Source organism: Echinococcus granulosus (genome assembly GCF_000524195.1).
Source record: "Echinococcus granulosus chromosome Unknown EG_S00004, whole genome shotgun sequence".
Classification (NCBI taxonomy): domain Eukaryota; kingdom Metazoa; phylum Platyhelminthes; class Cestoda; order Cyclophyllidea; family Taeniidae; genus Echinococcus; species Echinococcus granulosus.
The window spans coordinates 1,550,517-1,563,830 of record NW_020170384.1 but is presented as its reverse complement, the minus strand read 5'-3'; the positions used below and the strand labels follow the sequence as shown (position 1 = coordinate 1,563,830).

General features: G+C 41.7%; 1 protein-coding gene across 1 annotated transcript; it reads right to left on the bottom strand. All coding sequences in view use genetic code 11, as the record gives it.

The window, feature by feature from the left end:
• Positions 1-4,397: 4,397 nt before the first annotated feature.
• EGR_01154 (TATA element modulatory factor) lies at positions 4,398-12,858 on the bottom strand (the record flags this gene model as incomplete). Its single annotated transcript, XM_024490403.1, has 9 exons — positions 4,398-4,505; positions 5,861-5,983; positions 6,649-6,910; positions 8,350-8,542; positions 9,002-9,161; positions 10,227-10,455; positions 11,409-11,473; positions 12,365-12,536; positions 12,617-12,858. 9 exons carry the CDS (start codon positions 12,856-12,858, stop codon positions 4,398-4,400), a joined length of 1,554 nt encoding a protein of 517 aa, XP_024355222.1.
• Between the last annotated feature and the right edge of the window lie 456 nt (positions 12,859-13,314).

Sequence of the window (13,314 nt, the reverse complement as noted above, 5' to 3'; positions counted from 1 at the left end):
ATTTGACTAAAAACAGAGCAAAGTAGAAGTGAATGCATAAGAAGAGCATACACACTCACACAAACTGGGATCCAAGTACTTGATGCGCAAATTCGTTTAGCTTTTGAGACGGCAACACAAATGCCAATGGAAACAAATTGAAATTAGTTGCGCCTCGGCATGCACGTGTGGGAAAAGTAACACCGACAACATCAACAACGCCATTCTCTGTCAAGTCTACGAAAAATAACTTTTCCAAATAAATACAAATAATTTACACAGCGCAAATGTAAAGTCATTAAGTAGAGCAGCCTTTTTTTCACACAAAAGGCTAGCTACTTTTGACTTTGCTGGATGTTGTGACTGGCCAAGGGAGGAGGGTAGAAAGAACCAAGAGCTGTAACTTCAGCAAAAATCTATCATTGCAAAAGAAGCAACACCGAAATTTGTGCTCACAAAAAAATTGGGAGCATCACAACTTCAATATCTGAGAGAGATGTCGAATTCTAGTGTGCGTTTCTTTTTTTGCAACGAGGAGTTCCTTTAAGACCCATAAGTTGGATATGATCAAAAGCGTTTCACACAACTAGTGGACAGCTTACATCCATGGAAGGAGATAAAAAAATACCCCTTCTTAAATATTAAAAAGTCACTAAAATAGGGCGACGCCATCCCTGTGAAAAGGAGGAATGCCGATTTCCTAGGTGATGTTCTCGTGGTCGGCACGTGAGTGGAAGTGTGCTCGATGATATGCAAGCCTTCTAGTTTCCCACATAGGACGTGTGTGCATGGGAAGTGTGTGCGTGATGGTCATTCACACATTCGCAAATAATATCACTACTATTGTCGACTTCATCAACTTAGCAGTTCAAACGCGACTCCACTGCTTATCCGAGTGGTCGTGTTGAGTCCTCAAAAAGACAAATTCTAAGAGTCGCCAATATTTGACGAAATATCATGGAACTAGCATGTACCAAAAAGGGTCGTGATACATTCAATAAACTTCTAGGCGAGGGTCGAGTTGAAAATACCCACGAAGGTTGCAAATTGCAAGTTTTCTATGTTTACACAAATGTACTAGGAATTGTCATTTAACCCAATTTTTGAAACCCGTTTATGATTTGCAATTTAATTGTGAAGAATACACATCCACTGTGTTGGACAATGGGATTGGAGGTTGAAAATCGGAGGGAATGAAAAAAAAATTTTTTAGTTGAGTAGACAGACAGGGAATCAAAATGTCCAAAATAAGTGGGCAACAGGCATTCGCCATAAAGTACGGAGTGAATGGAGGTCTATAAGTAAAAGCCCAAGACATCCTATGACATCACACAATAAGGCATCGACATGGGTGATGCAGTCAACAAGTAGAAGTACGCCGTCTAAATGCAAATTGCCACTTACAGTTTGCTGGAAGAAGTGGATAGCCACAAGGGACTCCCGTAAAGAGCCACGACCACCTCTCATTAACACGGGAAAGCCTACAACCATCCCTACGTGTTTCAGAGAGGATTCTGTGCAATTCATCACATTCTCATACCAGCCAAGGTGCACAGCGTTGTGCGTGAGAAGGGAAAGACAGACAAGATCCTGACAACAAAGAAAGCACCTCACAATACAATTTGCTTAATCGTGTTTAATACCGCTATTGCTGCACCATAAAGCAAAATCAAGAAGGCCTCAAATGTGTGAGGAATCATCAGGATAAACTTGAAACCAGGAAATCCGCCTCACCCATCCTTCAATACTTTAATGCTATTTGGATGAAATACAATCCACAAACTTGTGATGTGCTTAGTAAAAAAGACCAAAAATTAATAAGCATAAAAATAAGAATCTTAGGATAATTTACCTTAAAAGAATCGGATAATAAAATAATAATTGAAGAAGGCACCAAAGCAGAGGATTTATGGAAAAAAAACCGTGTCCACGTTTCTCAAAACTCGATAAATGGGAGATAATGAGAAGGGGACTGGGATAGGTATCATTAGGGGAACAAGCAAGTCCAAGTGAGTTGAGTTGAAAAACAACGAGATTCGGATGCGCCAGCAACGATTGAAAATGCGAAAAAAACGGACATGATGGTAATAAGAAACAGGAGAAAAGCGTTGGTTATGAAGAGAACTTTCCTAACTAATGTCAATTAACGGAGAAGTGAAAACAGTTGCATATGAGGTAGAAGTGACAACCTATGTTAAGATTGTAAAATAATCAAAATGTAATGCTCATTTTTATTCCAATGTCATAATATATCTTGGAAAGGTGAACTAGACAAACAAAGCACTACTCATCATCACTTATGACACTGGTCTTCTGGTCCTTTCACACGCCTACACCAGAGCTACTTCCAAACCCACACGCATTTAAAACTTCTTTAGGGAACAACTAGGCATGAGTCAGTAAGTGGGTGAACGATTTACTCCTAGTCTCCGTGTTAGTGCTATGTTTACCTTAAAATGCGTAGTCCTACAGAAGTGGAACGTATTTCATATCCGTAAACGCATAGTCACCTGCATCAAATCAAGAAGCTTTTGGAATATCCGGGAGCCAACAGATTGAACGAAATCGTCCACTCAGTGAGCCAATTCACGTCTAAGATGAGATTGGATTTCAGATCTGGTGCATTTCATCAGGCGTCGCATCCATTAAGTCAAACTACAGAACAAAACGTGGGGTGACGGCGACGGCGGAAGTAGAGAGGGTTGACTCATGCAGGAGAGATGAGTCGTGTGATGTAACGTGAGAAGAAACAGGTCGTCTACATTGGTGGTGGCGATCATGCGGACAGCATTGAACACATGCACACACGCAGTTTCACATATACATGTTTCTGTGTGAAGAAAACTCAACACACACTTTGTGCACTCTTATTCAATCCATCACACCGAAAGTGTCACCACCACGGTAAGTGATGGGAGTAGGTGATGAAATGCACAAGGTGTCCAAAGCGAATTGAGATTTAATCGCCCATCTGCAGCGACAACCGAGGTGCTATACCCAATAATAACTGCCATGCATGCCCATACCTACTCATAATAGATGATGCATATGTAGATCCGAACACCCTTAATCAGGATGGCAGTCACCAGTGATGATGTGCAACTGCAACAGCGTGTCATGATGCGGACACTGGCGTCTGCAGGAGACTTCAATAACAGTTTGCATGGTACGTTGACAGGACACTCAGCCACAGTACGGGGTCGAAGGCCTGTACGTCAGTGCCTATCTCGACTGCAGCCTCATCGGTCATTCAGCGAGCGGAATATCTGACCCTGGACAATCGACGTATAGCAGGACGTAAAATTATACACATCCTCTCATGAGAACGGTGAACATGACACAACCACCCACAAATATCCGCAAGGTCGGAGGGTTGGCGCGCGCTGGGCACCAAGACGGAGGCGTTTGGTTAAGGAAGGCCAAGAATTTCTAGACTGCATCACTGTACGAGACGAAACCCGGTTGAATCATTTCACTGAGGAATAGAAACGAGCATCAGCGTAACGAAAACAAAAGGATTGACAACTTGATCCGACGACGAAGTGATGTAGGTCATCCTATGATGCTTCAGCAGAACTGAAGTTTTCTATACCTAAGCTTTCCGAATATTTGCGTAAAATTGTAATAAATGGCATGGAACTACATGGAAAAATAAGAGCACCTTCTTTTTGCTCCCCATAGTATACTCTTTTGTTTAATAAATTCAACATTTGTGGTTAGGCTTAAATATCTCTTGCAGTTCAGTGGGTATATTGAAAGAGACAGAGGTGCTCTACCAACCAGAGCACGCCTGAGGTGTTTATACCATGCAGGCCACCAGCCTCGGAAGTAGGAAGTACAGCAGCATAGTACACCCACGTAGCCGGTACTGCGTAAGGCCAGCAGGAAACCGGGATGCAACGCATCAGTGCTTAAAAAAGGTCAGCTAAGTTAGTACTTTTATCATCCCTATTGGACAATTATGGCTTGTTTGCCTAGAATTCCAGTAACGGCTCTTAGAACCAATTTGAAGATGAGAAAAACTTTTGTCAACCGAACTAAAATTAACACACCTGCTGCCAAAACACCATGTGATGTCAGGCTCAGATAAGAGAACCAGAGCTTTAGTTTGATTGAAAGGGACCAGGTGAATCCAAAAGGAATAAAATGAACGCAGGATATTCTTGGTTTGAGAATAATTATACTTTTTGGTTCTTAGATAGCATGGCTGTAAATGAAGCATATAGGTTGTGACGACTAGTTTTCCCCTCAGACCCTAGTACCTGGCGTGTTAATCCATAGATTAGTAGAGGTGGGAATGCAAGACCATTCAAAAGAAGGAGTGTGCACGGGAATGAGATTGCTAAAGGTCGCTCTCTTTTGCTGGTGCTATTGCCGGCGGTGCCCAGCGGCCTTTTTTGAGTAGTGCATATCGCCACCTAATTGACCGTCCCTGCACCACTGTATGGATCCCTTCGGTGCGTAATTAACGATGATATATGAGGACGATCACCCTTACTAGGAGAAATGATGCCCGTGTGACGTGTCTGCCGTTAGTAAAAACGACGAAATACGAAAAAATTGTGAATTGAAGTTAAGCTGAGGAGAGGGGATTTAAAAATGCAGTAAGGAGTTCATTACTATCAGTGAAATAAATGCCTTAGGTTGTATAGATGCCGGATAACACAGAAGGGCTGACTTGGCGAGACCTAAGTAAATTTTTTGGAGTTTTTTGAAAGAGAAAACTATCTTTCTTCTGGAGACTACAGCCGCTAATCAAAACACGACTCCAAAGGTTACACAATGGTAAAACAACAAAAGAAGTGGACCGGGAATCCACAAAATCAACAGAAAATACTTATGCAAGACACAGAAATACCAGACTAATTAATCAACACCAGGAATATGGAAAAAGGCCCGTGAGTGCTTCTCCATTCAACTAAACTCGAACCTACCCACATAAAAAAAACAGAATTTAAGGATTGTTTATGCTGGTGTAAATGTTAAAAAATACCCGGGACCAGGATAAAAGCTTTTCACGTAGTCCTCTGCAAGCCAGCATAAACACGGAGTCATATGAGCAGTCAAAGACAAAATTAAAGAGCCCAGATTCATACTTCGATTAGAAAAAAATAGAGAATAAAATGCATTGCTGCTAGCTGAAATGTTTGAAGGAACCATACATACGATGACAAAGCTCTTCTCATACGAACGATAACTGGTAAAAAAAGGGAAATTTTGAAGAATCAAAGGAGGTACTTTAATGTATCACACTTAAAGCTACCAGGATTTGGGATCAAGGGCTTCATATAAAGCTGGTAACACCAACAATCCCCTTTACAATAGTGACAACGAATAGTTTCCAAATACAAACAATAACACGTTTATCTGAATTTTACTAGCGCAAGAGTCAGAATGAAAGTGGTCCAGAAGCTTGCCTTTCTACTTTAAGATTGAAAATAGGAAAAATATTTTCGCCCTGTCGTGATGCCCGTACTTTATAAAAATGGATTGGTTTTAGCAACCATTCAACATAGTGCTCGGATAGGATGCTGAAATATAGTTCAGAACTAAACGTTACATGTGTGACGTGCTAGCTGAGGTAAGATTATCACTGTCACATACGTGTGATGGTGGGGTGAATGTGTTAAAGATCCTTCTATATACCCAACATCAATGCTAGATCTCGAAACAACAGACTAATACTTCGTATCCCAAATACTAGGCCGTTTCCTGTGGGGTACGAAAACGATCATCCGGAGTTAATCATTCACTTCTGATTTGTAATGTTCTCTTACCCCACCTATCATGGCATGCTAGCATAACTAGAACATTAAAATTACTCCATTGAGAGACTGGTTGCTTAATACGAAATGAAACGCTCCATATTTAAAGGTCTCACTTGGAGGAAAGAGAGACTGCTGGCGAAATGGCCGGTTGGCAGAGGAGAGGGACGCGGAGGCGGTGAGGGCGAAGACTGCTGAATTGACACGGTTGTCTCCAAAGAAGGATTCGCATCGGAGTCCTACAAGGGCGGTAATAATAAAGGGCTGGATTTTTACTAGTACAACTCAATTCCAAATGGTCGGACCATTCAAAGCTGCTGCAGCAGATTTATGTCTTAAGTGATTGCGTTTCCAGCTTCTCGCGAGCCGAGCAGCAGCTGTACAGACCTTCTCGACATTAGTAATGCGATTTTCTCCAGCCTAATGTGCGGATCCACTGAACAAGTACAAATTGATAACGAAATGAGCTGTCTGAACGATTCCTGCTGTGCGATAGTAAAACAACAAAGAAGTGTGGAGGGTAGATGGGATCAGAGCCGTTGATTAACTACTTCACAACAAACATATCAATGGATAGACTTTGTTTGTGAATAAAGGTTCACACAAAAAGACATAGATACACGTGACAAAATTGAGTTTGCTGCAACCAGATCGTTCTAACCAATCTCCTGCTACTTGTGCTTGATTCTTGTCTCCTGGCTTTCTGTAAGATTACAATAAAGCCATTTTTCAACAGTTACACTGTGCTACGTCTTCAGATCTGGCTCGAGTGCTGCATGTTGTGAAAGTAATTTCGCGAATTCACCGAACCAAAGAATAAACAGTAGGTGTGCTATCTTACTCTAATTAACTACTCCCAAGAACCACCTGAATTGACGGGGCACGAATCAACACTGGAACAAACCTGAGATGTCAGTGTCAACAGTTGGGCACCGGAAGATCGCCTCGAGTGCGCTCCCATGAGTGGGTGGGGAGAAGTGGAGACAGCTGCGGTGGACGTTGCCATTTTGGGCAGCGCCTGAGCCAATTCGGCCTTCACCTGAGCCAGCTCCGACCGAAGTCCGACCACCTCCTCTTTCTTCGCGACCAGGGCAGCTGAGGTTGCATCAGAGGCATCTTCTGCTGCAATTAGTTGTTGATGAAGGGAGGCTAGTTCAGCGTTTAGTCTGCACAATAGAGGATAAAAATAGATGAAATTACTCCACCAGAAGTAGATTTAAAACATTTCCGAGATTGACTGACTTCCTCTTCAATTCAGTACTCTAAAACGCACAGATTGATAAGTGAGAACGTACCGTCCACTTAAAAAATGACCACACAGATTCCTAGCCCATACAAAGTTTAACAGAATTATCCACTACTTTTCTTCTGCTGAAAAACTGACATGTTTCTGGACCGTTACATCAGTTACCTAACCGAGCTAAAGCTAAGACCATCAATGGCTATACTTACCCGGCTAGCCAAAAAGGTTATTACATTAGGCGACAGCTTTTAAAATAGACCAACACCTGCTGAAAACGCACAAAAAAGCATGATAGACACGACAATTGGCAATTGGTATTGCTAGGTTTCGTGATTGTACATGTAGAGGTACAGGTTATGACCTCACGCAAACAGTGAGAGCAAAGTAATCATTTTAGCCAGTTAGGCAAACTTAGGTCCAAATGCATGACAAAGGGACATGAAATATTGCCTTGGTTACCACAACACAGTGGGCGTGTAAGGAAGCAGAATTGCAAAGCAAAAATAGGCAAATACCTAATTTTAACACAAAAAACCACTTAAAACGTAGAAAAATGAATGAGTTTCGCAGACATTGGTCGTCAACTCAGAATGAAGAGTTCGGCTCTCTTAGTGTAATTACAAAATTAGTAACATTTGTTTTAAAGGATAATCAACTGCACGAGCTCCCATTCTCCACAGTTCCATCACCAGTTTAATTCCATGTTAAAAATCCGCTACCTGGCTGGTGGACAATACTGCGTCTTCGGCGATGATATGAAGTGCCACATCGGCGAGCCCGTCCCGACAAAAGGGCAATCCTAATTCCCATTGGTTTGGTGCCAAAACCAAAAGTTACAGGAGGATGATTTTTCAGAGAATAGCTAAATATGCGGCGATGTGAAATATTAACTTTTTGAGTACTTCAATGCAGCATTTTCGCTACCGTCTGGCAATTGATTAAAAGTCAAAAGAAGACTTGCAACGGTCAAAACAGAACAATCATGGAGGGCCCTGAGGACGCTGCTCAAAAGAAGAAGTTCGCAGTAGAATGATATGTGTTGAGGTTTAAAGACGCCAGCTACCTTGGCGTCATGGGGTCTCTCTCATGGCAGGTTAATAATAGGCCTTCTTTCAGAATGGCAGATTCCGTTACCTCTTCAAAGACTAATAATAAGTGCAACGAGAAGGATGGGAGGAAGGGCTTCATCACAGCTTCAACCAAGCTCTAAATCTATAGTCTGTAATTCTTAAATAAGTTTAAAAAATTGGTTCAAAGTTATTGATGGATAATGCAAGGAGAATGGTTCCAACACTGCCTGCCATAAAACAATGCAAGACATTCATATACAAAACGTCTTAAAAGTATAAACCCAGAGTTTACTTTTCAATATGTGACTTGTCAGAGGAGGCCTGCAGATCGTGCTGGGAGAGTCGGTCATGCATTTGGCTGGAGGCCGCCCGCTCCAGAGAAAGTTCCTTCCTCAGGGCGTCTGCTGCAGTCTCTGCTCCATCGAGACGCTCCTGAAATAGACGTTCCGCTCTCTCTGCCACCTCCAAACGCTTTTTCAGATCCGCTAAAGCCAAAAAAGGCAGAAGTCAGCACGAATTTTCCGTGGTCTATCGCTTTAGGCCCAGGATTCGATCATATTTTCCTCATGAGATATTTCCATGTCAGTGAGTAGCTCTATGGTTCGATTGTGTGTGGGGGTTAGGGTTACGAAAGAAAGGTTTTGGTGCGACTGCAATTTTGGATATTTTAAACGTCAAAATCTTTACGGATTGAAAAGTAAAAATTGATCACCAAGTAATGGTGAGAACCTGATTTAGCCCTTTACTAACACTTTTACTGCTAGTGCCACATGCGCGTTAGATCCCAATTTTCTTTCCCGAGCTCAGCATCACAAATATGTGACGTAGGTACTTTATCAGTTTAAGACAAGGAGTTGAAGCAAACCGTGTCCAAAACAGACTGTTTGATACAAAACAATGCGAATTCCAGAGCCGTGAGTGAACAGGTAGACACAAAAACTCACCAACTAGGGCCAGCAGGCTCTGTTCAGTGCCTTCAGAGGCATTCGCCTGCTCGGCCAACTTGGCCTGAAGAGATTGGATCTGACGCAGCAGCGGTTTGGCCACAGAGGTCGCGGCCTCACCGAGGGACTCGAAACGTGCCTCCGATTCCGCTAATTGCTCCTAAATAAGCGATTACATATTCGGTAAATAATTATAGCCCAAGTAACCGCAAAACGACCATTAATGGGTGAGTCGCGCATTATCTTGCAGTAGAATGAAGTCCGTTTTGTTTGTTTATATCACTACAATGACCTCTTCAGCCTCCCGCGCAAAGGCCTCAGGGCGGTGGGAAGGAGGTCTGCACATCTAGTGTCAGGGGTAACTTGAGTACCACAAACAAAACACTAAAAAGTTTGCCTCACAATTGTATTTGGATGGATTTAGCGGCGGGCTGAAAATATTTTAAACCGGTCATAACAATTTGGTTAGGGCAAAGTATGCAGTGGCAATGTTGACAAATTTACTCTTAGACTATTCAAAGACCGCATTTTAACTAATGCAATCTATTAGCAAATAAACGAGCAAATAATTCTCCTAAGAAAAGCAAGACGGACTGTCTCCCTATCGCCTCAGTTGCATAAATGGCAAAAATATAATATCAGTTAAGTATGTAATTTAATATTGACCGTAACAAATCTTGAATGCAAAATAAGTCCACAGCAAAAGGACGACTAGAATATCATCAGGGACCAAAGATGCAGGGATGAAAAGCAAAATAAATCCCAAATCACTCTCTCCCTCAATGTGACTAGCAGATCTTAAGATCAAACAGCGAATAAAATCCATGAAAGGGGTCACATAAACCTGGAGCACTGGGGGGAATAGAGCCAGTTTCCAAAATTAACAAATATAAATTGAATTGGGGAAGATGCACCATCAGAACAGCAATTGAAAGATATATTACAGAACTGTAAGGCTGTAGATAGTATTTCTGCTTAACAGCGAGTTTATCCCGCAAAAGATGGTGACTGAATCAGTAGAGATCAAATGAACCAAAAAAGGATGATCGAGCAAACGACAAAAAGCAATCCAGAATACAGAGCTGTATATTCGGGAAAGACCCCGCTACAGGGTTAGACCTCCGATCATCTAATTCAAATGCTGGAAAGGAGGAAGTTTATAATCAGATAGACGGCAAAAAGGATCCTTGAAATGCGAAAAAAGCGTGTTGTAAAAGATACGCACACGATAGTGGTTGACCTCCTGCCGTGACCGTTGCAGACGCTGCTCGGCGTCCAGCTTCTGGCGCACCGCAGTAATCCGCATCTCTTCAAGCTGGGTGCGCAGAGTGCTTACTTCGTCACGAAGGCTCTGTTGTTCCTCTTCCACATCGCGAATTGCCTCTGTGCGTGTCCGCGCATCCAAAAGCGCCCGCTGCGCCGTCGCTAGATCTACTGCACTATCTGATAGCTTACTAATAAGGAGATGGGAAGAAAGAGGAAAGAAAGGGCATAAAACATAGAAGACGAAATGGGGTAAAAGCAAAGCTCTCAATCAGATCACAGACGTCGATAGGGATCCTAAACCTACTTATGCTAGGATCACTAAAATGAAAAGCTGCTGTGGAAGTGAAACGCGAGGAACATATTTTGCGCACGCATATTTTATCGGCTCTGCTACTTGAAAGAAATTCAATCCATTCACAAGAATTTTTCGATTGTTACGACTTAGACTACTTTTACTGAGGTAACCTAAACCACTTTTGCAATCAATAGGGGAAGACCGGAAACTGTAATATTTACCAAACAGATGGAGGAAAAAAGAGCAAGGCAGAGTACAAGAGCTGTCAACTCAAAACAAGTAACATTCGCCAAAATCATAAGTAAAGTAGATAAGTGATTACGAAATCAAGAATCTCAGACGATACAGGCATAGTTTTAAATGAATGAGATGAGAAGCAATACTTTCAACCGGAAAATAGCACGAATCGACATGAAGCACAGTGAAGAGCAGTCACAGGAGGTAGTTTAGGACAAAAAAGTGTACCTGTATAATAAAAGAATAGAAAAAATGAAAGATTATCAAACACGCGAAGAAATGATTTCATCTATTTTGATTCTAAATTATTACCTCAGATATTGTTATTGTGGACGAGGTCCCTCGTAAACCTTACCCGCTACATTTCTAGACAAAGATTGAGAAATTATTGCGCTAGCCGAAGCTGAAATTTTGGGGATCTTATTATTAAAATTAGCGAAATTAAGCAGAACCACACTTGCACCACACAAGTAACAATTCATGAAAAATTGCAGGCTCTACACTGCCTTTAATTCAAGAAAAACTTCCAGACAATGAGATTGGATCGCGCAAATGTTCTGGAGATTAGACAAAACAGAAAAAATAAGATTCCAGAGAATGCCAACTCACCTCTCCAACTCCAGACGTGCACGGTCGAGTGCCTCACCTTTTGCCTTGGAGGAATCTAGTTCATTCTACGACAAAACATAGTCGAAAGTGTCACCCGAGAAGATGCCGCTGGGGTTGAACAAACAGACAAGTAAATATGGAATTCAGGTGAAAGAGAGTGCTTTTACCATTACGGCAACCACGTCTTTTTCCAACTTCAGATTTTTACGACTGAGTTGATTGAGGGATTCTAAGTAAACAAAAGACAGTAGAAGAGGGATGTAAAAATCTCTGTCATGACACCAAGGTCCATAAACTTTTGCAAGACTGCATCAAATTTCAACAATTTTAGCTAGTGACGGAAAAAGACTAAATCATCGACCACCCACTATCTCATTCGTTTTTTTGTGTGCAATCGAATAGATCATGGTAATTTAGAAATGATAAATTAGGCCAAAGAAGCCAGTCACTATTGCTAATCCGATTTAGCTGTTCAAGGAAGTGGTTATGGTCCTTCCTAGAATGGTAAACGTATAGACGTGTAAGACAAATTTAAAGGAATACTAAGATAGTGTAACCCCTGAGAAAGTGGTATAGAAAAATGTTAAATAGGGGATGTAAACCTATTACGTAAGGAGCCCTAATACGTCTAGCACCTACGAAACATTACACAATACGAAAAAGTGTAGTACAAAAGGGCGATGGACATATAAAACTAATTACGACCAACAAACGAAATAGGTGCAGTTGAATTTGAAACTGCCTTACACGAAATGGTGCAAACATAGTCAGATTTTGTAAAGACTTACCCTGAAGCCTTTTTTCATTTTCTCGCAAAGTAGCAATTTCGGATTTCAAGCTCCCGATTTCTGTTTGAGCCTTTGTGAGATTATCACTGAAAAGCGATACCTCCAAAAGTTCTTGTTTAGGCAAAAGTAAACACAAAAAATCACATAGCACTCATTTCTAAAGAAAACATGCCTGATCTTCTCCTTTTCCAACTCCAAAGTTTTCATTTTCGAGCGTTGGGTTTTAACCAAGTTATTAGTTTTCAGCTGTTCTTGAGCCATTCTATTCCCCTCCGCCAGTAGATCGGCTAGTTGAGTTTCCTTATCCGTCAGAGAACTTTCAAGTCGCGCACACCGTGCCCTTAACATTTCACAAGAAGAAACGTTAGCCTGGGTACCTATATTGCACCAGTAGCACAGCTGTGTTCGGTTTAAATTTACCGAAGTGCTTTTTCCTGCTCACCATAAGCACGTTTTACCGTCTGCTCAGAGGATGCATTTACGGTGAATAGTTGAGCTCGAAGTTGATCACGCTCTCGTGCTACCGCCTGCAGCTTCCTCTCTGTAGTTGCCAGTCGCTCCGTGAATTCATCTGTCAGTGACTGCAGGTCGGCAGCGCTGAAGTCGTGTGGAAGTCCAGCCTCCTCCAGCTTGCTGCAGGCAAGCGCACCAATTTGATACATTAAATATTATGCCTAGAGACTGAAAGGTTTGACCTACGCGTGGAGGAACTCATTAACTTCCTGAAGAGACAGATTGGTGCGGCAGATCTCCACTAGTTTGGCTTCCCGAGCTTCTAGCAATTTAGTGGCTTCTGCGAGTTTCTATGGGCATTAGAAAAAGAGCAACAATCTGGATTTCATTGCTCCAACATCTGCATTTAAAGTACACGAAATTCCACAGAAAGGGGTTTAATAATAGCGAATGTGTAGTTGTATTTTATCCTCTTAGGGTTTAAAGAAAGAATCGAAATACCGTGAGCTAGGTAGCAGTCCCATCAGGTTTTTAGTAGAGTCTTCTAGAATAATGTATTGTAATTTGTGTCCAGCTATATAAAACAAACATTGATGATCGTTATAAAGCACAACTTTGTTATAACTTTCGGGAGAATTAAAACACTTTTGATTGGATTATTCATA